This window comes from Microcaecilia unicolor, chromosome 2, assembly GCF_901765095.1.
Source record: "Microcaecilia unicolor chromosome 2, aMicUni1.1, whole genome shotgun sequence".
NCBI lineage: Eukaryota > Metazoa > Chordata > Amphibia > Gymnophiona > Siphonopidae > Microcaecilia > Microcaecilia unicolor.
In genome coordinates this window covers 593,127,779-593,155,000 of record NC_044032.1, presented here as the reverse complement: position 1 = coordinate 593,155,000, position 27,222 = coordinate 593,127,779, and the positions used below count along the sequence as shown (strand labels likewise).

General features: G+C 42.7%; 1 protein-coding gene across 5 annotated transcripts in view; it reads left to right on the top strand.

Moving 5' to 3' along the window:
- PALLD (palladin, cytoskeletal associated protein) overlaps positions 1–26,388 on the top strand; it is a 738,625-nt gene extending 712,237 nt beyond the window's left edge. For all 5 annotated transcript variants that reach the window (XM_030191568.1, XM_030191567.1, XM_030191571.1 and 2 more), the window contains 4 exons: positions 7,921–8,128; positions 10,256–10,421; positions 12,564–12,697; positions 24,268–26,388. In XM_030191568.1, coding sequence (XP_030047428.1) covers positions 7,921–8,128; positions 10,256–10,421; positions 12,564–12,697; positions 24,268–24,431 — 672 coding nt within the window. In that variant the 3' untranslated portion in view covers positions 24,432–26,388. The remainder of the gene's footprint in view (positions 1–7,920; positions 8,129–10,255; positions 10,422–12,563; positions 12,698–24,267) is intronic.
- The last annotated feature ends 834 nt before the right edge of the window (positions 26,389–27,222 follow it).

Here is a 27,222-nt window from a genome sequence, read left to right as displayed (position 1 = left end):
CATAGTATACTACTTACCTCTCTATTTTTCCTTTTATAAGGGTTCCCTGGTTCTTTATAATCTATTATGAGTTAAATCCAAGGATATTTCACATGAGCGTAACATTAAAGTATATACAGTTATTAACCAGACCTCAGTACTCCTGGTCTAACACCTCCTCAGGTGTAAAAGATAGCTGAAGTAATGTGTTTTCACAGGGTGTAGAAATTTAATTTGACCAACAGTGAAACATGAATGGTTTTTCTCAGTAGGAGTTTTTTTCATTGATGTTTACATTGGGGGCAGATAAAACAGGACCTATGATAAGACTGACTCCACACAGTTTCCTGGAATCCTTTTGAAAAAAAGGTTCTTTTACACCCGAGGAGGTGTTAGACCAGGAGTGGTAGTATTGAGGTCTGGTTAATAACTATATATACTTTAATGTTATGCTCATGTGAAAACAACATTCAAAGTATCCTTGGATTTAACTCATAATAGATTATAGTGTACTGCTTACAATGTCAACACAATACGTAATAGAGCATTTTAATTGATAGTGAAGGGTATAAGCAAAGATGGAACATACAGATAGGTAAGAGAGTAAGGGACATGGCCGTGGGAGGGGCATGGGCATGTCAGGGGCGGTAAAAAGTTATGTGCATAGTTATAGAATACTGCCTCAGTGTGCCTATCTTGGGCACCAGCATTTACACCAGGTTTGAGCAGGCACAAGTCTGGCGCCCAAAGATAGGCACGGGAATCAGCACACAGTTTTTATAGAATAGCACTTAGCCATGATTTTTTTTCAGTGCACATTTTTGAGCACCATTTATAGAAATTCCCTCCTTCGGGACTGATTCTATATATGGCGCCTAAAATTAACATGCAATAGGCAATTACGCCTAAGGGTATTCTAAATACTGTGCGTAAATCTACACGTGGTTTTTAGAATATGCTTAGGTGTAGTTTATGTGACTGAATCTATGTGCATCCGTTTATGCCAACGAAAAGCTAGTGTAAATCCCTGCTCGTAGATTTACTCGCACCAGTCCATATTTTATAACAATGCATGCAGATTTTGGAACGCCTACGAAATGCCCTTTTCCACACCCCTTTTTGCCTGTGCACGTTAGATTTTAGATGCCATTTACAGAATCTAGCCCTAAATGCTTGTGCTGTCAGGGGGTGTAGCATGGGCAGAGAGTGGGTATGGAATGTGTTTACTAGTTAACACACTGCACTTAACTCGAACTAACCCCCAGATTCTGTATAGCGCTCCTACAGATTGGCATCGAAATCCAAGGATTCTATAATAATGCGCATAACTTAATTGGCTTAACAAGCTAATCAGCGTTGATAACAGCTCTTAACGAGCAATAATGAGCACTAATTGGCAATAATTAGAATTTATGTGCACAACTCGCAAAACATATTCTGTAATGCAGTGCGCCTAAGTTTAACGCATGCGAGCATAAAAGGGCATGGTTATGGGCAGGAAAATGGGCATTTTGTGGGCATTTGGAAATTTACATGGGTATTTATAGAATATGGCCCAGTGCACCTAAATCTACGCGCTGGGATTTACTCCACATTTTCATTGGTGTAAATGGAGGCACGTAAGTTTAAGTGCTGATATATCAACTAAGCATAGTCTATATACCGAGCCTAAATCCAGGCACTGTTTACAGAATACGCTTGTAGGCATTGATTTCTGCGCCGATTTTTTAGGCACTATATGTAGGATCTTCCCCTAAATGCCTGACAAAGATTTAATGTGGAGCCACTTACCACCTCTTAAACAGGAGGCACTAAGGGCTAGATTCTACATATCACGCCTAAAAAACTGGCGCTGAAAAAAATACGCCTAGGTGTATTCTATAAACTACACTAGATTTAGGGGTACATTATAGAATACACCTAAATTTGGGCACAGTTTATAGAATACGCCAAGCAGCCATCCGTGTGCCTAAATTTAATTGAGGGAAGTTACACCAAGTAAAACTTTGGTGTAAATGCTGACACCTCAATTCTATAACACACATAGATTTTACAAACTCCCATTACCTGCCCATTCCATACAGATTTCACACACATGGCCACCCCCCTTTTCAGTTATGTGCATTAGAATTTATGAGCATCGCTTTAAAGAATACGTGTAAATTCTAAAAAAAAAAATGCCAATTAGTATGAATTGTTAATTGACAATTATTGACCCTAATTGGCTAGATAGCTAATTAAGTTGCACATGCAAATCCAGAATTTAACATGATTTGCGCACATAACCTAAGTTGCGTCATATAGAATCCGGCGGTAAGTGTTTCCATGTTAACCCGGAGCAGGTACCATGTGTTAACCTGAATGTTAACAAATGACCTGCAAGAAAAAATAGTGGGTACGCCCCCACTAGCTGCTGAGTTCAATTTGCAGCTACTGTGCAGTAAAATTCCACATTAAGCCATGGTAATTGCAAATGTTTTGTGGAAGGTTTGGTATGATACCCCTGTTTCAAAAGAATTTGTTGGTGAGAACGGTTTTAGCTGATTGTAACATGCTTTGAGAGGATTTTTTGTTTGTTTGTTTTGGTTTTTTTTTTTTGTTTGTTTTTTTGCAAACACCTAGTTTTTCTAATTTAGTGTAATTTTTATTGATTGCAGTTCTCACTTGTTCATACTCTAGCATAGGTATAGGCACTTCCAGGAATAAAGAAGGGCAGAGCAGGAACAGTAGCAGCATTTCAGCATGTGTCTTAGAAACTACATTGAGTGTCGATGCTTATTACCACATATGTGAATGTCTTGGAGTGACTTGACTGTATAGAACACTGCCTTGTTATACCCTCATAGTATCCTATAAGTTCCCCATTTTAAACAGAAAATCTATACAGACTGTTTGCATTCACTACCAGCCAGCACCAATACTGTTAACCATCAAACAACACTCAGATAAAATGAGCTTCCACTGGCCAAAACATTTTTCTTGTATTCCCTTCAATGGCTTGTTTGTGCGTTACTAGGGCACAGTTCAAGCCTTTCTGGATATTACAGAGCAAATTCCACTATAATTTAAAAATCCTGTCATAACATTCTGCTTTATGAGAACAAATTTTCCAAATCCCACTGAAAATGCTGTGTTGGAGCAAAGTCTGTTACAGAGAAATAGTACCCAAAGGAGTATTTACTGGTAGACCCGGCAGCAGTGTCCTGGCATTCAGTCATGGCATGGAGGCGATGTTTTTGGGTTTCAAGGAGGCTGGACAGGTGCACGTGATAAGGGCAAACCTTAGCAGAGAGGTCACTGACAGGTTTAACCTTGGAGTAAGAGTTTCCTGTCTGTCCTATCCATGAAATGATTTTTTGTTCCCTCAGCACATCTTTCAGGGGAGTTGGAGGAGGGGTCAAAATAAGGACTCCAGAGGTGTAAATGCTCCGGCAAAGAGTTCTAGGGAAAAAATGTTTTCTGCTTTCCTTTCTAGATGTGCTACCATGTAATTTCATGGAGTGTCAAAATGCATACGGATTCTAAAAAATTGCAGGAAACTCTTAGGAAACTGGAAGACTGGGCATCCAAATGGCAGATGAAATTTAATGTAAACAAATGCAAAGTGATGCACATTGGGAAGAATAATCCACTTTAGTAGTTATCACTCAAGAAAAAAAGACCTAGATGTCACTGTTGACAATATGCTGAAATCTTCTGCTTAGTGTGTGGCGGCGGCAGCCAAAAAAGCAGACAGGATGCTAGGAATTATTAGGAGAGGAATGCTAAATAAGACCAAAATATTATAATGCCTCTGTATTGCTTCATGGTGCAACCTCACCTTGAGTATTGTGTTCAGTTCCGGTCTCCATACCTCAAAAAAGATATAGCGGAATTAGAAAGGTTTAAAGAAGAGCAACCAAAATGATAAGAGGGGATGGAACTGCTCCCATATAAGAAAGGCTAAAGAGGTTAGGGTTCTTCAGCTTGGAAAAGAGACAGCTGAGGGGGAATATGATAGGTCTACAAAATCCTGAGTGGTGTGGAGCAGGTGGAGGTGAATCGATTTTTCAGTCATTCAAAAAGTACAAAGACCAAGGGACACTCAATGAAATTGCATGGAAATAGTTTTAAAACAAATAGAAGGAAATATTTTTTCACTCAAAGAATAGTTAAGCTCTGGAACGTATTGCCAGAGGATGTGGTAACGATGGTTAGCATATCTGGGTTTAAAAAAGGTTTGAACAAGTTCCTGGAGGAAAAGTCCATAGTCAAGTGGTTCCCAAACCTGGTCCTGGAAGCACCCCAGCCAGTCAGATTTTCAGGCTAGCCACAATGAATATTCATGAGAGAGATTTGCATACATTGCCTCCACTGCATGCAGATCTCTCTCATGAATATTCATTGTGGCTATCCTAAAAATCTGACTGGCTGGGGTGCCTCCAGGATCAGGTTTGGCAACCACTGCCATAGAATGTTATTGAGATGGATATGGGGTAAGCCACTGCTTGTCCTGGGATTGGTAGCCTGGAACTTTGCTACTAATTGGCTTTCTGCCAGGTACTTGTCACCTGGATTGGCCACTGGTGGAAATCGGATACTAGGCTAGATGGACCATTTGCCTAACCCATTATGGCTATTCTTACGTTATGTTCTATGTCCCCTAGTTTTTGTACTTTTTGAAAGAGTAAACAATTAATTCACATTTACCCGTTTCACTCCTTCAGGATTTTATAGACCTCTATCAAATCTCCTCTCAGCCATCTCTTCTCCAAGCTGAAGATCCCTAACTTCAGTGGCGTAGGAAGGGGGGGCGGTGGGCTGTCTGCTCCGGGTGCACGCGCTGGGGGGGGTGTCGGCTCGCTGGTTCCCTGCTCTTTCTGCCCCGGAACAGGTTACTTCCTGTGCCGGGGCAGAGAAAGCAGGGAAGCAGCAGAACCGACGCAGCTCCCAGTGACGTGCACTGGGGGCGGATCGGCCCTCCCGCCTCCCCCCCCCCCCCCCCCCCCCCCCCGCTGAAAGGTAGGGTGTGTTTCGGAGGGGGGGGCACCGTGCGCTGCACCCAGGGGGGGTACGCAGCTGCGACCCACCCGGGTGTCAGGCACCCTCGCTACGGCACTGCCTAACTTCATTAGCCTTTCCTCATATGACAGTCCTTCCATCCCCTTAATCATTTTGGTTGCCCTTCTCTGTACCTTTTCCAATTCCACTATATCCTTTTTTTTAGATGTGGCGAACAGAATTGCACATAATACTCAAGGTGTGGTCTCACCATGGGCAATATGAAGGCATTAGGATATTCTTTGATTTATTCTATATTCTTTTCCTAATAATTCCTATCACTCTGTTTGTTTTTTGGCCACCACCACACACTGAGCATCAGATTTTAACATATTGTCCATGATGACACCTAAATCCTTTTCCTCAGTGGTATCTCCTAACGTGGAACCTAGCATCATGTAGCTATAATTTGCTACCCCAATGTGCATTACTATGCACTTATCCACATTAAATTGTGTCTTCCATTTGGATGCCCATTTTTATATCCTCAGAAGACCCCCCTGCAATTTCTCACAATGCACATGTAATTTCACGTCATGTCATCTGCAAATTTGATCACCTTGCCTATTGTTCCCGTTTCCAGAGCATTTATAGATATGTTAAAAAGCACCAGTACAGATTCTTGCAGCACTCTACTATTCATCTTTCTTCATTGAGAGAATTGTCCATTTAACACTACTCTCCATTTTCTCAATCCACAACAGAACGTTACCTCCGTTCCCATGACTTTTTAATTTTCTCAGGCATGTCTTATGAGGAATTTTATCAAAAGCTTTCTGAAAATCTAGTTACACTAAGAGACATATATTCAAAACACATAGACTTAGAAAGTTTTATAGGTTACTATGAGGGGCATTTTCGATATGATGTCTAAATCTGATTTTGAATGTCCAAACTCTGAATAGGAAAGAAGGTCATTTTCTTCAAAAATACTGTCTCGAACAAGTTTTGTGCTTTGGACATTTTGGTTTTTGGTCCATTTCAAATAAGTGCAAAATGTAGAGATTCATGACATTAGGCCGTAGGAGGAGCCAACATTTTTAGTAGGCTGGCCCTCCAGACATCCCAGGAGAGCAATGGGACACCCTAGAGGGCACTTCTGTGCACTTCATAAAAATGCTCCCAGGTACATATCTCACGTTTGCTCCCTTATCTTATCCCCTGAGCCCTCTAAAATCCATCCAAACCCACTTACTCCCCCCCCCCCCCCCCCCCCACACACACACACACACACTGTACACCACTACAATAGCCTTTATGGGTGAAGGGGGCACCAATATGTGGATACAAGTAGGGTTTTGGTGAGTTTAGAAGTGGTCACAGTTTCCACCACAAGTGTGACAGGTAGTAGGAGATAGGGACATGAGTCCCTTGCTCTGTAGTGGGAAGTTGGGTTTGGTGGGGGGCGGGTCCCCCCTTCCCCCCTCCCCCCCCCTTTTTCCCCCCTTCCCCCCTCCCCCCCCTTTTTCCCCCCTACATATCCAGTCTTACAAGAGCCACACAGTCATCTCATTATAAGAGAGATTAATTTTACAAGTCTTACAGGACATCTTAAATTCCCACTCCCACTCAGGATGACACTTTTTTTTCTGAGTCACAATTAAGTGAAATTAGGTTCTAGTAGTCACACAAAGGTTCAAAGAAAGATATTAAAAAAAAAGTCAGGCAGCGGCACTTTCAAACCAAAAGAGGAACCACAGTTTTCTTTCCTAACTTAAACTTAAAACTCTGTTCCTCCCTCCCACTGTAGTAGAAAAATTAGCATGGCATATTTTAGCTGTTTCAGATGAGCACAAAGATACACTGTCTTGATGTGCCACTTATGCAACAGTTAATATCAATGCTGCTGCTTATGGACTGACTGAAAGTGTCATGGTGACAGACGGAAGTAGGGCTACTGCCTCTGCGCTCTCTCTCTCTCTCTCTCTCTCTCTCTCTCTCTCTCTCTCTCTATATATATATATATATATATATATATATATCCTTTGCTCTGGTTGGTCCTTCTAGTTCAGTATTGGACACTTGCTGTAGAAGAAGTCTCACTGAATATTGACTTCCATGAGAGAGGCTCCTAAAATGGTCCTTCTTAGTACCCTAAGTCCTATCACACTCAAGATTTCCCATCCTTATGTACATACAGTGGGCCCAGTTTAAAACCTACTCAGGCAGTGCAGGGAGAGGTCCAATAAGTTTTCCAGGTGCATCTGTCACTCCCTCCCCCTGCAGTGACTGGCACATCTTTCTCTCCCCCCTCCCCCACCGCTACCGGTAAGGAGAAACGTTGAAGTACCGTAACTGAAAGCTGGGCCAGTGAGGAGCCTTGAGCATCTGCACATACTCAAGACCTGTTCGATCCCACCAGGAGCCAGCAGGCCTTAAGCATGCGCAGATGCACAAGGCCCCGCACCAAGCCTAGTTAGCAGTTGCCATACTTTTGGTATCAGCAGTAGCATCAGAGGCGGTACAATAAGAAGAAATGCCGGTCACCACGGAGGGAGGGAGTGGCAGAGGCACCTAGAAATTGGACCTGTCCCAGCACTGCCTGAGTAGCGGTAAAAAGAAATGCCAGTCACGGTGGGGGGGGGGGGGGGGGGGGGAGGAGGAGGAAGAGAAAGACATGCTGGCCAGTGCAGGGGGGGGAGGGAGGAAGGAAGTGCAGGAATGTACGCTGACTCAACTATAAGCCGAGATCCCAATTTTTCAAATTTTTAGGCCCCCAAAACTCTGCTTATAGTTGAGTATATACAGTAACTATGCACTGAATTAAAAAAAACAAACATTTCCTATTTATTTTAAAAGTATTGCTATGCAATTTAATGGTATGTCCTCTAGTCTTTGTTTACTCTTTCAAAAATACAATCTGGTATCACTTTCTTTCCCTTTTTAAATTTTTTACACAAGGTCAGCGGACTACCAACTCCTGATTTGAGCTGGCAACTCAATGGCAGACCAGTTCGTCCGGATAGCTCTCACAAGATGCTGGTGCGTGAGAATGGTGTTCACTCTCTGATCATAGAACCAGTCACAGCCAGGGACGCAGGAATCTACTCCTGTGTTGCCACCAACCGTGCTGGTCAGAACTCCTTCAGCCTGGAGCTCATTGTTGCAGGTACATGTCTTGTGTGTCACAGCTCACTACTGTTTGGATTCTGTAATCACCATGTCGTATGTTTGCATTGAACAGTACAATAGTGCCAGCTTATAGCATGCAAAAATAATTAAAATTACCAGGTTCACGTAGTTGCTGTTGGGAAATAGGAGGAAGGGGAAAGAAGGGGAGAGGGGTGGAAGGAAAAGGTAAGAAACTTTATTTTTTTTGTCTATTAGATTGTAAGCTCTTTGAGCAGGGACTGTCTTTCTTCTATGTTTGTGCAGCGCTGCGTACTCCTTGTAGCGCTATAGAAATGCTAAATAGTAGTAGTAGTAGTAGTAAACTGCAGGGATAAAGAAGGGGAGGGGATAGAAGCTGGAGGAAATGATGAAGGCAGAAGGGAAGGGGGAATAGGAAGGAGACTGAGTCTGGAAAAATGAAAGGGGGGAGAGTAATAGTATTAAGAAAAGTGGCTAGAAAATAGATGAACAAATCAAGTTAAAAGTAAAACAGCAAAATAACCCCCCCCCCCCTCCCCCGTTTACTAAGCTGCGTGGCAATGCCGACACAGCCCATTCAAAATGAATGGGATGTGTTGGCACTAGCACACGGCAGCCACTAGCGCAGCTTAGTAAACAGGAGAGTTATTTTGCTGTTTTACTTTTAGCTTGATTTGTTCATCTATTTTTCTAGCCACTGCTGCTGCTTAGGATTAGGGGGGTTTGAATGGGGGAGGACCCCAAGAGGGGCTTTCTGCCTGGGCAGGTGACAGCCTGGAGGTATTAGGCCATGGCTTGGCAGCCCAAGACTCCTGGACAATAAAATAACCCCAGCTTGCCAGCCATACTGCAGTTTGCAGTGTTGTGGAATACCTTACCCCTCGCTTTACACCCTATTCCATCTCTTCTGACCTTTAAAAAGCAGTTAAAGGCTTATTTTTTCCAACAGATTTTCCCTTAGAAGGCAAATATTTAATTGATGGTTTTAGGTAAATGCAACAATAGTTTTGTTTGAGAATTTATTTTGTAAAGGCAGGTGTACATTTTTTTTATTGTTTTTATTGTTTGCATTTTGATTTTTATGTATTTGATTATGTATCTTTTTAATTGTAAGCTGCCTAGAATTGTAGATAGGTGGGATACAAGATTTTATTTATAAATAAATAAGTACTTCATAGTGTATGAAGGTTTGGATTAGGAATAAGGACTCCAGAATGTTCCTCTGATCACAGAGGACACATTATCGAATAATAGATGTGTAACAAGACCCCATAGCCATGTAACATACTAGCTCAAGTAACCACTTCATTGGTGGACGTTCCAAGTTTGAATTATATCTAAAACTAGGATAAAGGCCCGTTTCTGTAACCAATGAAACGGGCGCTAGGCAGGCAATCCCCCACCGTCCCTCGGTGTTCCACAGTGTGCTCTCCCTCCGTTTTCAAACTCCCCCGCCCCCGTGTTATGGCCCCTTGGACCCCCCTCTTCCTGCCGAAAACCGCCCCCACCGCCGTTGTCGACTACCTGTGCTGACGGAGGACCCAAACCCCCAACAGCCGAAGTCCTGTTCTGCCCTTCGCTGCGTTGGTTCCTCAATGATCTTCTCTTCAAGTTTCTGTGCGTGCGTCTGACGTTCTGTCGCATGCACAGAAACTTGAAGAGAAGATCATTGAGGAACCAAAGCGCGAAGGGCAGAACAGGACTTTGGCTGTCGGGGGTTTGGGTCCCCCATCAGCACAGGTAGTTGACAACGGCGGCGAGGGGGGGTCGACAGGGTCACGGAAGGGGGGTCCAGGGGGCCGTAACACGGGGGTGACAGCTAATTCTGAGGCAGGAGGAGGAGTAGGGAAACACGCTCCGCATGTTTCCCTACTCCTCAAGTTGCCTCGGAATCAGCTGTCATTGACGTCAGTGCCTGCCTGCCTAGCAGACCACCTCCGAGGGAGGCACGGTCCCAGGCACATTCGAACGTTGGAGGTGAGAATTATTATATAGGATGCCTTGTTTGATCACTGTCTGAAACCCCACATCAGCCATGTCAACATTTAAACAGAGAAAAGTTCTGATCAGCTGTATCTGCAACAGAATACATACAGACTATGTTATAAAAATAATTGAATCTATTCTATTTTTCCTGTTCGCGCAGCTAAAGATGCACACAAGCCCCCTGTGTTTGTAGAGAAGCTGCAAAACACAGGGGTGGCGGAAGGGTACCCTGTGAGATTGGAGTGCCGTGTCTCTGGGACCCCACCCCCTCAGATATTCTGGAAGAAAGAAAATGATTCAATCACTTACAGCACAGACAGAGTGAGGTAGGGTCTTAAATTATTATGACTAGCATATAACGTAGCTCGGGGGGGGGGGGGGGGGGGGGATTATATCCTCTGAACACCCCATGAAGAGCCTCCTCTACTAAAGTGTGTTAAGCGGTTAATAAAGGAATTAGCCCACACTAACAATTAATGCAGAGCTTTGACACTTTAGAACATGCTGATTCCTATGTAAACTACATAGCATGGAATGATGGATGGACTGCACCTTACAGTTAATATAGAGTAACTTACAGCATGTGGACTCTTAACCCTGAATTCTATATAGCATGCCTAGAGATCCGCGCCGAAATCCAAGCGTATTCTGTAACAGTGCAGATAATTGGCTTAACAAGCCAGTCGGCTTTGATAACAGCACTTAAGCAGTAATGAGCACTAATTGGCAATAATTAGAATTTACACACACAACTTACTAAGCGTATTCTGTAACACAGTGCGCCTAACTTGTAACGCGCGCGGCCAAAAAGGGACAGGGAAATGGGCATTTCATGGGCATTCTAAAATTTACTTGCATAGTTATAGAATATGGTCCAGTGCGCCTAAATCTACGCACCAAGATTTACGCCATGGTGTAAATGGATTCACATAGTTAGGCGCTGGGATATCAACTAAGTGTATTCTATATACCACGCCTAAATCTAGGTGCCGCTTAAATAACACAGAGCAGTTCACACCACCTCTAACAGATGGTGTTAAATGCATCCACATGATTTGCAATGCATTTTAATATGTTGTAAGCATATTGTCTTTGTATTAATGATATGGGGAGATGCTGTGTGTGCACCTAATGCAAAGTAACAGAAAACGTTTACTGCAGCATTGTAAAATGGGACTGACATTTCTGAAGCCATATAGCAAGAAGGCCTTGCTTTTCTCCTTTTCTGTGTCAGTGGGGAAAAAACTTGCACTGAATCAGGTCATTGGAGTACTATTTCCAAAGTCAGACACACAAGTAAATGGCGCTTTAGAGCTAGAAGGACCCTTTTACCAAGCTGCGGGGGGCCTGGCCCGGTGACGGACGGAGAGGGGCGGGTGGAGGGGGATCAGCGGCGACCTCGGTGAGGGGGGGCGGGGGCAGGGCCCCGGGGCGGCCTTGCCCCGGCCCAGCCCAGTCTCTCGCATGGCCATGCGACGGGGAGCCCTTACCGCCACCCATTGTGGTGGCAAAAAGGGCTCCCGCACTAATCCAGCGGTAACTGGGCAGCGTCTGGCGATGCCCGATTACTGCTGGGTTACCACGGTGCAAGCCATTTCCGAGGGTTTTCTTTTTTCCCCGGAAATAGCGCACGCTCGGGCCGGGACTACCACCGGCGGCCGCGTTAGGCTGGCAACAGTCCCGAAAGAGCGAGCAGTAAGCCCACATTGGGCTTACCGCCACTCTGTAAAAGGCCATCTTACTGCACCTTTGTGCTGTTAATGCACATTATTAGTAACTACGTTACATTGCATAAAATGGGACCTAAGTTAAAATAATGCGCATCAAGGGGTTAATTTTCTATAGCGTGCCTAAAGTTTGGCGCCAGGATATTGCGCACTGAGCAGGAATTCTATATTGGCAGTTGTCTGCACAATTGTCATTATAGAATACTAGCATAAGCCCGCAGTCACACGTTCAACTTTAGATGCAAGCGCTTAGGCTAGCTCAGTGGCTGGGATAAATGCTTGCACCTAATTGCAAGCATGTGCATGACACTCCCATGACCTGCTCATGCCTCTTCAGGTCCACACCCCACTTGCAGTTGCATGCTATAAAAATTATGATGCTATTAATAAAGCTGTGACAATGATTTGCCTCTCATTCAGATGTATGTAGTAAAGTATTTATTATTATAAAGTGATGCTGTTGTTGATTGCTTTGATTGGAATGTGTGAATGCCTAAGTTATAATTGCGCCATGTTATCTGCTGCATTAACTGTAAGGTTCAGTCCCTCACTATTCCCCACCCCATTCTGGCTTATCTGTTAATACGGAGAATACTGAGCACTAACTGCTAAGAAACCTCGTTAACGATTAATGCAGCACCCATGTTAACAGCTAATGTAGCTCAGTAAATGGGCACCTTTTGGGGCACAGTTTCTGTTTCATTATGATTTACATTCTGACTTTTATTTATTTTTCCTCAGCATGCACCAGGACAACTATGGCTATATTTGCATGCTGATACAAGGAACTACAAAAGAAGATGCTGGTTGGTACACTGTGTCTGCTAAGAATGAGGCTGGGATAGTCTCCTGCACTGCCAGGCTAGATGTTTATAGTAAGTTTCTGTTCTTACTCATTACATTTTTGTAAGACTTTTCCTATTTTGTTCCCAAATTGCCCGTTCCATCTCTTTTTTTTCCTATGTTACAACCATATTCTTGTTTTAGACAGATTCAATCCTGTCTTCATGACGCTTACATTGTTCCCTCGGTTTGTGCTGCCCATTTTGTGAAACACTTTTTCTTTGGCACTGCATTTGATACATGTAGGGACCTTAAGTCTCACCTTTTTAGACAGGCATTTGAGGATGTGCTTAGTGTATAATGAAAGTTTAATGTGTGCTGGGGTCTAAACTTATATTTTATTGTAATTGTGTTTGTTTATTATGTTTGTTTGTATGCCTTGTACTCTAAGTGATGGGGTGGGTATTAAGTACTTTAATAATTTAAATAAATAAATAAATCCACACACCCCCAACTGTATGTCCAGATGAATCAGATCAACCTAGAGAGCTGAGGGAGGCCCCCTCTGATATTTTTCAGGACCTACAGGATCCACCAAAGTAGCAATCGCCAACTTCCCTCTCTCCTTGGGCTGAGGGTAAATTTTCCGAGGCAGGTCTAGCTGCAGAGCTACAAGTACAATTTCAAGAATGCATAATGCCAATTCAGTGCCATACCAAGAGCTGTGCAGCAAAGACAGGAGTAGGATGATCTGGCCCTGTCAATAACCAAAGGAGACGTATTTTACAATAAAATGTCTTTATTAAAGAACATCAAGTGACTCGACACAGCAGCTGTGTTTCGGCGCCTATGCGCCTGCTTCAGGAGTCTAAAGAAATATACATACCATACCAAGAGCTGTGCCAGCAGTGCGGCCACATGGCACAAATATGAAGATGTGCAAAAATCACTCCCAGCCTACTATCTCCTTTCACTGGTAGTGGGGAAGCACTTGGAAGTGGTGGGACATCAGTAGGAAAGTCACACAGGATTCAACTATTATTATTACTATTTGTAGCATTTGTATCCCACATTTTCCCACCTATTTGCAGGCTCAATGTGGCTTACATTATGCCGTGATGGCGATCGCCATTTCTGGTTACAGAATTTCAAATGGTAATATATTTAGTTGTATACATACAGTGGGGGAAATAAGTATTTGATCCCTTGCTGATTTTGTAAGTTTGCCCACTGACAAAGACATGAGCAGCCCATAATTGAAGGGTAGGTTATTGGTAACAGTGAGAGATAGCACATCACAAATTAAATCCGGAAAATCACATTGTGGAAAGTATATGAATTTATTTGCATTCTGCTTAGGGAAATAAGTATTTGATCCCCCACCAACCAGTAAGAGATCTGGCCCCTACAGACCAGGTAGATGCTCCAAATCAACTCGTTACCTGCATGACAGACAGCTGTCGGCAATGGTCACCTGTATGAAAGACACCTGTCCACAGACTCAGTGAATCAGTCAGACTCTAACCTCTACAAAATGGCCAAGAGCAAGGAGCTGTCTAAGGATGTCAGGGACAAGATCATACACCTGCACAAGGCTGGAATGGGCTACAAAACCATCAGTAAGACGCTGGGCGAGAAGGAGACAACTGTTGGTGCCATAGTAAGAAAATGGAAGAAGTACAAAATGACTGTCAATCGACAAAGATCTGGGGCTCCACGCAAAATCTCACCTCGTGGGGTATCCTTGATCATGAGGAAGGTTAGAAATCAGCCTACAACTACAAGGGGGGAACTTGTCAATGATCTCAAGGCAGCTGGGACCACTGTCACCACGAAAACCATTGGTAACACATTACGACATAACGGATTGCAATCCTGCAGTGCCCGCAAGGTCCCCCTGCTCCGGAAGGCACATGTGACGGCCCGTCTGAAGTTTGCCAGTGAACACCTGGATGATGCCGAGAGTGATTGGGAGAAGGTGCTGTGGTCAGATGAGACAAAAATTGAGCTCTTTGGCATGAACTCAACTCGCCGTGTTTGGAGGAAGAGAAATGCTGCCTATGACCCAAAGAACACCGTCCCCACTGTCAAGCATGGAGGTGGAAATGTTATGTTTTGGGGGTGTTTCTCTGCTAAGGGCACAGGACTACTTCACCGCATCAATGGGAGAATGGATGGGGCCATGTACCGTACAATTCTGAGTGACAACCTCCTTCCCTCCGCCAGGGCCTTAAAAATGGGTCGTGGCTGGGTCTTCCAGCACGACAATGACCCAAAACATACAGCCAAGGCAACAAAGGAGTGGCTCAGGAAGAAGCACATTAGGGTCATGGAGTGGCCTAGCCAGTCACCAGACCTTAATCCCATTGAAAACTTATGGAGGGAGCTGAAGCTGCGAGTTGCCAAGCGACAGCCCAGAACTCTTAATGATTTAGAGATGATCTGCAAAGAGGAGTGGACCAAAATTCCTCCTGACATGTGTGCAAACCTCATCATCAACTACAGAAGACGTCTGACCGCTGTGCTTGCCAACAAGGGTTTTGCCACCAAGTATTAGGTCTTGTTTGCCAGAGGGATTAAATACTTATTTCCCTCTGCAGAATGCAAATAAATTCATATACTTTCCACAATGTGATTTTCCGGATTTAATTTGTGATGTGCTATCTCTCACTGTTACCAATAACCTACCCTTCAATTATGGGCTGCTCATGTCTTTGTCAGTGGGCAAACTTACAAAATCAGCAAGGGATCAAATACTTATTTCCCCCACTGTACATGGTAAAGAGGAATACATTGTGGTATTGCATACCAATGGTTTTGCATCAAGGTGCATACATACTTGGTACAGAGGATTGCATTATGGCATTGCATACAGGTTTCTAAGTGATAAAATGAGTTGTAGCATAAGTTAAACAGTCAAGTGACAAGAGTTCGGCCTTAGTGTGGTCCTGCACCATACTGATTTTCAAACATAAGATAGACACACAAGTTGATTTTGACGATCATTTTGCTACATATCTAATTTGTATAACTGTACTCTCCACAAAATAAGATGCTAAATTATATGGATCAATGATATGCCATTATATACATAAATAGGATTTGGAAGGGGGTACAGGTGTTGTTTTGGTGGGGTCATGGAGTCCCATTGTCTCTGCTGGGGGTGGGAACTGTTAGGGCCCCCAAGCCCCTCTTTTTGTTTTTTGTTGGAGTGGGAGGTGTTAGGTTGGGCTCACTAAGTCCCTCATTGTGTTCTTTGCTGGGGTGTTGAGGCTGCCAACTTACAGTGCTGGACCCCTAGATTTGCAAAGGGAAGTTCAGTAGGGCATTTCTCTTTGAAATCTCATTTGCAACCGCTCATACATGGTATGTTTAAATCTGATCCTGTAGTCAGGATCAGATTTAAACATAGACGATGTGGACCAGTGTTTCTCAAGCTGGTCCTGGAGAACTCCCTAGCCAGTCTGGTTTTCAGAACAACCACAATGAATATGTATGAGAGAGGCAATGCACATAGATCTCCATTGGATGCTAATCTATCTTATACATATTCATGTCATTATCATTAATCTGAAAACCAGCTTAGCCTGGGGGTACTCTGGGACCAGCTTCAGAAACACTGATGTAGATTGCTGCCTTTGGCATCAAAGTTTTGGTAGGCGCTGGAGTATTACTTCTGCCGCCGTATATCAATCTGGGCCTGGTACTGCAGTCGTATTAAGAGACCTATCCCCAAGCAGCAGCAGCAACACTGATAACAGAAATCAGCATGAGGCCTGCAGTGTCTTGCCCCTCCCTCCCTCCCAGGGTTGCCAGGTGGAAAATTTTTTTCCCACCCAAACCAGCCTAAATCCAGCCCAAAACCCGCCCAAACTCAAACTCCGCCCCTGACACCCCCACCCCCGCCGTCATCAACCCCGCCCCCGCCGTCATCAACCCTGCCTCCCCCTGTCATCGGCCCCGCCCAGAATGTCACTAACCCCGCCCAAAACGTCACTAACCCCGCCCCCCGCGGCCAAAAAAACCGCCTGAAAACCGCCCAAAAGAAAAAAAAAGAAGCCCAAAAAACCGCAACCCGCCGTGGGCAAAAATTTCCCGCGGCGGATCGCGGAAAACCGCCCAATTGGGCGGTAAAACCGCCCACCTGGCAACACTGCTCCCTCCCTGTGTAGAGTTTCCATGGTAACAAAAGCATGCCCCGGCCCAGACAAGATCTGCAGCTGAATGTTACAGCTAAACTGATCATTTTTAGGGCTGCCTCCACCCCACCCCTAACCCAGACCGGTAGTGCTTGGCCATTTATGGGCCCTTTTACTAAGCTGCGCTAAACAGTGGCCTGCATTATTACTAGTGCATGGGTTTCCCACGCACTGAGGCCACTGTTAACACAGCTGTAAAATGGCCACAGTTCCATTAACCTCATTAATGGTCATGTGCTAATTTTCCCATTAGCACGTGGCCATTAGTGTGTGAGCACTTAACTACACCTTTTTTCTAAGCAGTAAGGGCTCACACGCAGCAGTGCCCTGCACTAACCAATTAGCATAGCCACACCCTCTCTCTGCTCCCAGCACATGGGTATTGCACACATATGCAAAAACTACCTGAGCACTCCCTGTTTATAACCTGTGGTAAGCATGTATTAGTGCTTACTGCAGTTTAGTAACAGGGCCTCTTAGGGATTTAAACTGAATGATACTATCAGTATAATGTTTAACAATACCTCTCTAAGAGCCCCCAATGTGTATATCATACATAAACCTTACTCTACCATAATATCACCTTGTATTTATTCATACCAGAATCGGTAAAAGCCCAGATCTCAAACCCTAGTTTGTGTTTAGTGTAACTGGTTGCAGCTTCCTTGGAGCAGAGGGATGGGAGGGTTGGTCAGGGGATGGTTGTTTAATCTGTTGTTCTTTCAACTTCTGCGTACTGCATTTAGTTTCTGCTTAATTTTGGATATTAATAAAAAGATTCTTTAATAATAAAAAAGAAAGCAAGAAAGAAGAAAAGCAGCCGGCACAAACCTATTGAGCAGTCAAATTAATGAAATGAGACATTTCCAGGAAATTAAGGAGCCCATGGGTTCAGCCAATTTTAGCTTCTAATAGGGCCATTACTATCGAATTATGCCCTGTCTAAATTAAAGACCATGTCCAGTTATTCCTTTTATCTTCACCTGCTCCCAGAAGAGCATTAACTGCCTGTCAGAACCCTATCTAAGGAAGGTTATTACATAATCAAAAATTAATACAGCACTGACGAGAAAACACATCTTTCATTCTGCAGGTTTGTCACAAGAGGGCATTGTTGCATAAAGCAGATGAGCTTTGCTATTTATAGGGAAGGAAGAGTGAATGTGAGGAAAGTTGGTACATTCCCAGTTTATTGCACAGGGAGACCTTTCTGTATCTCCTCCACTTCTTGTCCTTCATGCTTCACATATATATCTGTTTACCATGACCCTCTTTGTATTTTTATTTAAAAACTTATAGACTGTCTGCCCAGCTCCCAAGAGTGATTGAATTCAATTTATGTACATAAAGGGATGATTATACGATTTGAATTTCCCATTCAAGAAATCTATAAATTGTAAATTTAGGTCTTTACTTTTTAGGTAATTAGGCATTCTTGGAAACTATGGAACATTAGTGTATTGGGGTTTTGGGGTTTCAAATATTGGAATCAATATTCAAAATAAGTTGAGCTCCTATATTTCTCTCCAAACAGCCAAACTTTTGAGCATAAGTTTTCAGCTGAAAATTCATCTTAATTTAGTAGCTTAAACATTTATGGATTAGATTCTATATATGATGCCTAAAAAAATCAGGGCTGAAACGAAATACCCTTGGTATATTCTATAAAGTATGTCTAAATTCCATTCCGGCATTTGTATCCAGCTTATATCCATAAGAATCAAAGCAGGTCACAGTACCGAAAGACAGTATTATAATGAGAGGAAAAAAACCCTATTTTCCTATACCATAGTATTTGTCAAATAGATAGGTCTTCAGTAATTTCCTAAATAACAAATAGATTCTTTTTGAATAGACAGAAGTAACGAGTTCCAAATCTAACTCGATTGATAACAAAACAAGTGCTCATGAAATCGTTTCAGTAAAACACCTTTAAATGTTAGGAAACCTAAACTTAAAATTGAATAAAAACATGAAGACAATCTAAATAAAGGAGTCAAATAGAGCTGAATTATAGAAAATGGACAAAGATCATATAAGACTTTAAAAACAAAACATGCCACTTTAAACTCAATTCTAGCACCAACTGGCAGCCAGTGCAATTCCTCAACAAAAATGTTGCAGTCAAATTTATGTACTTTATAGAATAAGCCTAAATTTCCACATGGTTTGTAGAATATGCCAAGTGCCCATCCACGAAATTAAATTTAGTCCCTGGCAGTTACGCCAAGTAAAACTTGATGTAAATGTTGATGCCTAAATTGTGCGCGGTCTGGGTGCATTCTATAACCACTTGCATAGATTTTAGAAATGCCCATGACCTGCCCATTCCACACCAATAGCCATGTCCCCTTTTCAACTATGTGACTTAGACTTTACGTGCATCACGTTAGAGAATACACGCACAGTTGTGTGCGTAAATTCTAATTAATGTCAATTAGTTTCAGTTGCTTGTTAATTGGAAATTATTGTCACTGATTGGCTTGTTAACTAATTAAGTTGCGCTGCCATTCATTTGCCTAGATTTATGAGCCTAATGCTGAAAATCAGTGCTAGGCTCCAAACTTTTTGTCCCACCTGAAATCTGCCCCTGCTACCACCTACTTTTTATGGGCCTAAATTTAGGAGTTCAGTGAAATATAGTAACATATTTATTTAAATTTTGCTCACACCTTTTTCAGTAGTAGCTCAAAGTGAGTTACATTCAGGTACACTGGATATTTCTCTGTCCCAGGAGGACTCACAATCTAAGTTTGTGTACCTGGTGCAATGGAGGGTTAAGTGACTTGCCCAAGATCACAAGGAGCAGCAGTGAGATTTGAACCGGCCACCCTCTGGATTGCAAGACAGGTGCTCTAACCACTAGGCCACTCCTCCTCTCCATAGTAAACAATGGCAGATAAAGACCTGAACGGTCCATCCAGTCTGCCCAACAAGATAAACTCATTTTACATGGTATGTAATACTTTATATGTATACCCGAGTTTGATTTGTCCCTGCCTTTCTCAGGGCACAGACCGTAAAATTCTGCCCAGCACTGTTCCTGTACTAAAACTTCTGAAGCTAACATCAAAGCCCCTTAAAATTTACACTCCAGCCCATCCATATCTATTCAGTCACGATCAGGGCACAGACCGTAGAAGTCCGCCCTGCACTGGTTTTACTCTCCAAATACCGGCGTCAATGTGGAGTATAAAGTTATGCACTCAACCCTAGTAAATTTTCAGAGGCCATTTAAGGAGGATAACTCCCGAAGTTAGGAGTGTAAATTAGGGATAGGCTGTCATCTGCCAGTAATAGTGCGCCTTCGTTACATATAAGTCTAGCTTCTATAAATGGAGCCTTTTAAAAAAAAATCAGCGCTGAAAAAAGCCTGCTTAACTGGCATTCTATAAGCCGTGCCTAAAGTTTTGCACAGTTTATAGAATAACATGTAAGTGGAGAGGTCATACGTAAATGTAGGCACTGCCATGTGCACCAGCGAAAACGTAGTGAAACTGCCCGCACTTAAATTTACATGCAGAGCACCCATATTCTATAATTACAAGTGTAACTCAAAGCCATGCCCCTGATCTGCCCCAAAGGAACCTCCCATTTCCACGCCCCCTTTTTAAGGCCACTAAGAAATGTTAAGTGCAGATCCCATGCCTAAATTTATGCAGATAAGTCTCAAATCTAATTAGTGCCAATAATTGGTTAAAAAGCCCATTATTACTACTACTACTTAACACTTCTATAGCACTACAAGGCATATGCAGCATTGTACACCATACATGTGAAAGACAGTCCCTGCTCAAAGAGCTCACAATCTAAATAAGACAGACAGACAGAACAATTAAGAGGTAAGGGGGATTAAAGAGGTGGGGATAACAGGTACAGGCAAGTGAGCAATGATTAAGGTTCAAAAGCAGCGTTAAAGAAGTGAGCTTTTAGCCTGGATTTGAAAATGGGCAAAGACGGGGGGCTAGACGTACATGTTCGGGAAGTCTATTCCAGGCGTGAGGTGCAGCGAGGTAAAAGGAACAGAGTCTGGAATTAGCAGTATTGGCACTAATTGGCTAATTTCATGTGCAAATCGGGGGCATGCTTATATATGCATGCACAATTTTTGACAACTTCTATACATTCAGGGAGATAGTGGGCACTTTTTTCCTCAGTAGGGTGCATGTGCTAACTATAATGTATGCACAAACCATTGCACATGTGCACACTCTCAGGAAAGAGTGTACACTATGAGGCTTATTTTCGAAAGAGAAAAACGCCCAAATTCCGACCTAAATCGGGAGATGGACATCTTTCTCTTGTGGGTGCCCAAATCGGTATAATCGAAAGCCGATTTTGGGCGTTTCAAAACTGCACTCCGTCGCGGGAACGCATAAAGTTGACGGGGGCGTGTCGGAGGCGTGGTGAAGGCGGGACTGAGGCGTGGTTATCGGCTGAGCAGAGATGTGCGTGCTCGGCCGATAATGGAAAAAAGAAAGGCGTTTTCAGAGAGAATTTAGGTCACTTTTGTTGGACCAGTTTTTTTCACGAACAGTCCCAAAAAAGTGCCTAAATGACCAGATGACCACCGGAGGGAACCGGGGATGACCTCCCCTGACTCCCCCAGTGGTCACTAACCCCCTCCCACAAAAAAAAACCGAATGTTAAACACTTTTTTCCCAACTTGTAAGCCAGCCTCAAATGTCATCCCCAGCTCCATGACAGCTTGCTTGTTTTTTTTTTCTTCCGATTTTTCCTCTCTGCATGGGTCCCGCGCAGCACCAACTAAAGTAAAATTGCTCTGGGGACCTGCATACTACTGTCATGGAGCTAGGTATGATATTTGAGGCTGGCATAGAGGCATCTCAGGGGGACCAGTGCACTACGAATGCTGGCCCCTCCCACGACCAAATGCCTTGGATTTGGTCGTTTTTGAGCTGGGACGCTTCGGTTTCGATTATCGCTAAAAAACAAAAACGCCCAGCTCAAAAAACGCCCTAATCCAATGTATTTTCGAAAAAAAAGATGGACGTCCATTTTTTTCGAAAATACAGTTCGGCCCGCCCCTTCACGGACCCGTTCTCGGAGATGGACGTTTTTACAAATGGGCGTTCGCGTTCGATTATGCCCCTCCATGTGCACTTCATACACACTCTTTAAGAAGAGGGTGCACTATTAATGACCTTCATTTTGAATTAAAAAAAAAATCCAAATGAAAACACCAACATTTTCTGGCTACCCATCCCTAACATTAATCCTTTGAACATCAGACCCAGTACTTCTATGCTCTTCTGAAAGATTTTTCAGTGGATACAATTTTGAACTGCTTATTTCCATTTTTAAAAACAGTATTTTAAATGCTTTATTTAAAACTGTTTTACAAAATTAGACATACACAGAATTCATTACAGAAAATACACGGAAGCCTAGTAAATTGTCAGTAAGTTGCCAAGTTATCTCTAGGACATCTGAGCAGGCTTAAGCAGTGCTGATTTTGTCCTGCTGGTTGCATGGAGCTGTTTTGATTGTTCCATTCATTTCCCTTAGATAATTAAAACTGGTGTGAATTGGCAACCCAAAAGGCTGCACTAATTAGAAAAAAGAAAAAAAAACAGAAACAGCCAAACACAAATGGAATTCATTAATAAAGCCTATCACTAACTTAAAAAAAAAAGACGACAACCTCGTACAGAATTCATTAAAAAAAGAAAAAAAAAGCTAGCTCTATCTATATAATATGTAGTATACGTATAAAGAATTCAACAAGTTATGCAGAAAGTTTAATCAGGAAAATACTGGCCCTGAAGTTGTGATCCCTGCTTCTGTAACTGTGAATCATATTTTCATTTTTTTTAATCAAAAAGAGACCAAGGGAGGCATATTTTCAAAGCACTTAGACTTACAAAATTACATAAAGGGGCATAATCGAACGGAAACGTCTATCTCCATGGGCGTTTATCTCCGAGAACGTGTCCGTGAAGGGGCGGACCGAACCGTAGTTTCGAAAAACATGGACGTTTATCTTTTTTTGAGCTGGGCATTTTTGTTTTTCAGCGATAATGGAAACCAAAAGCACCCAGCTCAAAAACGAATAACTCCAAGACATTTATTCGTGGGAGGGGCCAGGATTCGTAGTGCACTGGTCCCCCTCACATGCCAGGACACCAACCGAGCACCCTAGGGGGCACTTGTACAAAAAAAAAAAAAGGTAAAAGAGCTCCCAGGTGCATAGCACCCTTCCCTTGGGTGTTGAGCCCCCCAAATCCCCCTCAAAACCCACTGTCCACAAGTCTACACCATTACTATAGCCCTAAGGGGTGAAGGGGGGCACCTACATGTGGGTACAGTGGGTTTGGGGGGCGGTTTGGAGGGCTCCCATTTACCAGCACAAGTGTAACAGGTGGGGGGGATGGGCCTGGGTCCACCTGCCTGAAGTCCACTGCACCCCCTAATAACTGCTCCAGTGACCTGCATACTGCTGCCAGGGAGGTGGGTATGACATTTGAGGGTGAAAATAAAAAGTTGTGATTCGGCATATTTTGTGGTGGGAGGGGTTTGTGACCACTGGGGGAGTAAGGGGAGGTCATCCCCGATTCCCTCCAGTGGTCATCTGGTCATTTAGGGCACTTTTTGGGGCCTTATTCGTGGAAAAACAGGGTCCAGAAAAAGTGCCCTAAATTCTCGCTAAAAACGCATATTTTTTTTCCATTATCGGCGAAAGGCGCCCATCTCTGATTGCCCGATAACCACGCCCCAGTTCCGCCTTCACCACGCCTTCAACATGCCCCCATCAACTTTGTCCGCATCCGCGACGGAGTGCAGTTGAAAACGTCCAAATTCGGCTTTCTATTATACCGCTTTATTCGTTTTTGTGAGATAAACGTCTATCTCCCAGTTTGGGTCACAATATAGGCATTTTTCTATTTTGATTATAAGCAGGATAGTAACCTATGGAACTTTGTAAGTCTAAGTGCTTTGAAAATGAGCCCCTTTAAAGTCTCACAGGAAATCATGCCCGAATGGCAGACGTATGTAGCAGGCTGCCAAAATATTCTTTTGCACTTGCAGGAAGAACATTCTGAGTCCCCGCTGTAGAAAGGTACCAATCAAATCTGAATAGGAGGTGGTCTGTTTTTAGAAAATGGCCCAAAAAAGTTGAAGCTTAGTCTGTGGGAGGGAGGTATAAAACCAAGGAGGTTTGATGAACAGGAGATGGCAGGACTGTGCTTGGCTTATTATCTGGCCTGAAGCCAGTAGGCAGAGCTTGTCAACCTATCAATTACATTATTTAGGGTGTACCAAGATGGCGGCGGTTGCATTGGGGAGAATGAAAACTTCCTTGGGTGGACTGGCTTCAGCTTTGTGATATCACATCATCTCCTGTTTATCAAATCATCTGAGTTAAGGTCCCTTCCTCCATTTCCTGGCCCAGATTTGTGATTGGGAGAGCAAATCATTAACATTTTATTCTTTCTCAACAGCTCAGTGGCAGCAACAGCCACACATCAAGCCGAAAAAGGTACGGCCCTCTGCCAGTCGATATGCAGCACTTTCTGACCAAGGACTGGACATCAAAGCTGCATTTCAGTCTGAAGCCAACCCTGTCCACCTGCAGTCAGACTTAGTAGAAAGCGATGACCTGTAGATCCGCCGTAGCAGATTTATCCAAGAGGATTACACTGAAAGCCATCGCCTTAACCGACAATACTTCTACATCACTTTTCATGCAAAGGCAGACACTGTCAGCTACAAAAAATACAGAACACCTTAAGCATATAATATTATTTATGGCAAGTTACAAATATGAACAGTTGATGTGAAAGGCAATGTACACATTGCACAAAGTGTCACGTTCACCATCTAATTTCTTATACCTACACTGATGGAGCTGTTACAAATGCCTATTAATACATGCCAAAGTATTACTGAAACAGGCTTGCTCAGATTAAATGAAAGCTGTGTATCACCAGGTGCCTTTTAAAACCTACAGCGTATAATATAGTGAGATTTCTTGTGAGACAGCTTAATGAATGGACATTAAAGTTGCACTGGTTACTTCTCTCTTGATTTTGAGATAGTAGTGCATTCTGACAGCAGCAACGAACAGATGCAAAATGGAAGAATGAAAAAGAAAATTAAGCAAATGCCTTTTCTCGATAAATTTCTTTGCATTATGCAACAATAAAGGAATTAATTGCCTTAATACCTAAAGTATTGACCCTCAGGACGCTTTAGCTAGTAACCTTTTTTTTTTCCTGCCACCATAGGATGTTTTTCATTCTCATTTAAAAATGTATTTCAAGGCTAATTTAAAATAGAATTTTTAATATTTTCCAAAATAATGAAGAAAGAATAGAGTTGACCAGATGTTTAACATTCAGTTGATCTGTGCATCCGCATTAAAATAGAAGAAAAGCTAAACAAAGACACAGAGAAGATGTAACAAAGAGTAGGGGGGAAAGGCTGGACCTTCAATTACTTAGGGAGCAGAGTAAAAATTTCTAGTTACTGAACACTGCCATTCACAAGAGTGAAATTCCAAAGATAGATTGAGAAAGTCAGTAAGAAAAGAAGCCTGTGCTTTGAGATTACTTGGAGTCTGTTATAATTTTGTGTAGGATTGGAGGAAAGGGATGTAACGCAAGTTGAACTCTGACTGGGTATGAAAGATCTGTGGCACGTTTACTCTAGGGGGTACACTTTAGAAGATGTTTTGATGGGCGTAGAGATGAAAGGTAGACCAAACCTAATATGTCATAGAAATATATTTTTACAGGGGCACTTGTATGTGTGGTGTCTAGTAAGCTCGTGCTCTGTGTTCTCCCTACCTTCCCCTCCAATTTCCTCTCCAACTATAACCCTACCATGCCAAACCATACCACCTACAGTGAGTAAACAAAGACTGCTTTCAGAATGAAAGGGGAACGACAACCATGCCAGGAGGTTTGGACTCATTACCAACCAGTTTTCAGGAGTAAAATAAATTGGAATCACGAGGAGAAAGTACAAGGTTTTGATGGTACGACACGTACTTTGTTATGAAAGGAAAACACTGTATTCCTTATATGAAGCACATATATCTTCTTTATTTATAATAAAAGTGTTGAAATGTTTTAGCGCTACTCAGTTACATATCAAGTACTTCTGGTTTTCTATTTTGTTTTTGTAATTATATACTCCATCATATATATTGCATTACAGCTATGCATTAACTGCCTTATAGATCTTTGTACTTACACAAACTGGGTTTTTTTTTCAGGAATGTTTTTACTTTAGCACAGTAATAAAGCAGCTCTGTTTTCTATAGTTTGGTGCTGGTTTTGTTAACAGTTACAAGCGTAGCTTCCATGACTTCAGTATCCTCTACACAGTCTGTGTCATATAAGACTATTCTACCTGTAGTTTGAAGAAAAGTATGTCATATTTGCCAATTGTTTCTTGAATGTAATTTACTAAATTTCTGTTTGCTGAGCTTTCACTTGCATTCTATTGCCACCTCCTTATTTGTATTTATAAAAGTAAATCATACATATGGTCATATACTAGTTTGGTTTGTTGTGCTGACATGTGAGTTTAATATCAATAAATGTAAAACAAATGAACGGCTGGCATTTTCTAGAGAGAGAGGATTACTATTCATAAGCAAACTTTGAATCGTACACACATTTTTAAATCACAAAAGCATCTCGAAGTGCTCTAGAATTCAGAAACGGTGTTTGGATTTTTTAAATTCTTCCTTGTGTTATTTGTATTCTGAAAAACAATTGCTACATTTGTCAATGACCTATTTTGTAGAAAGTTTATTTCTGGTTAATAGTTGCATCTGGGTTTAATTAGACTTGAAACTGGAAAGAATTTATATTGGCGTGATCTACAGCTCTCCAGCACAAACACTGGAATTGGATTGGGAAATTGGACTAAGATAGGGGTTCTCAACCAAGTCCATGGGATGTGCCAAGCCAGTCAAGTTTTCAGGATACCCACAATGAATATGCATAAGTTAGATTTGCATACAGTGGAGGCCATGGATAGCTTGAAAACCAGACTGGCTTGATGTGTGCTGAGGACTGGGTTGAGAACCCCTGGTCTAAGACATCTACACGCCTGCAAAGAAAAGGGAGGTGCTGCAAAAATAGAGACATGAAGATCGAAGCCCCCTTCAAAAGGTACTTCTCAGGTGCCTAGTTTCACATTATAGGCAGTATTAGAGCTGGTACTTATAAATGAGGAAAACATTTCTAATGCAGGGATTCTCAACCCAGTCCTCGGAACACACCCAGCCAGTCGGGTTTTCAGGATATCCACCATGAATATGCATGAGATATACTTCCATTGTATGCAGATCTCTTATGCATTTTCATGGTGGATATCCTGAAAACCTGACTGGCTGGATGTGTCCAAAGGACTGGGTTGAGAGCCCCTGTTCTAATGTCGCA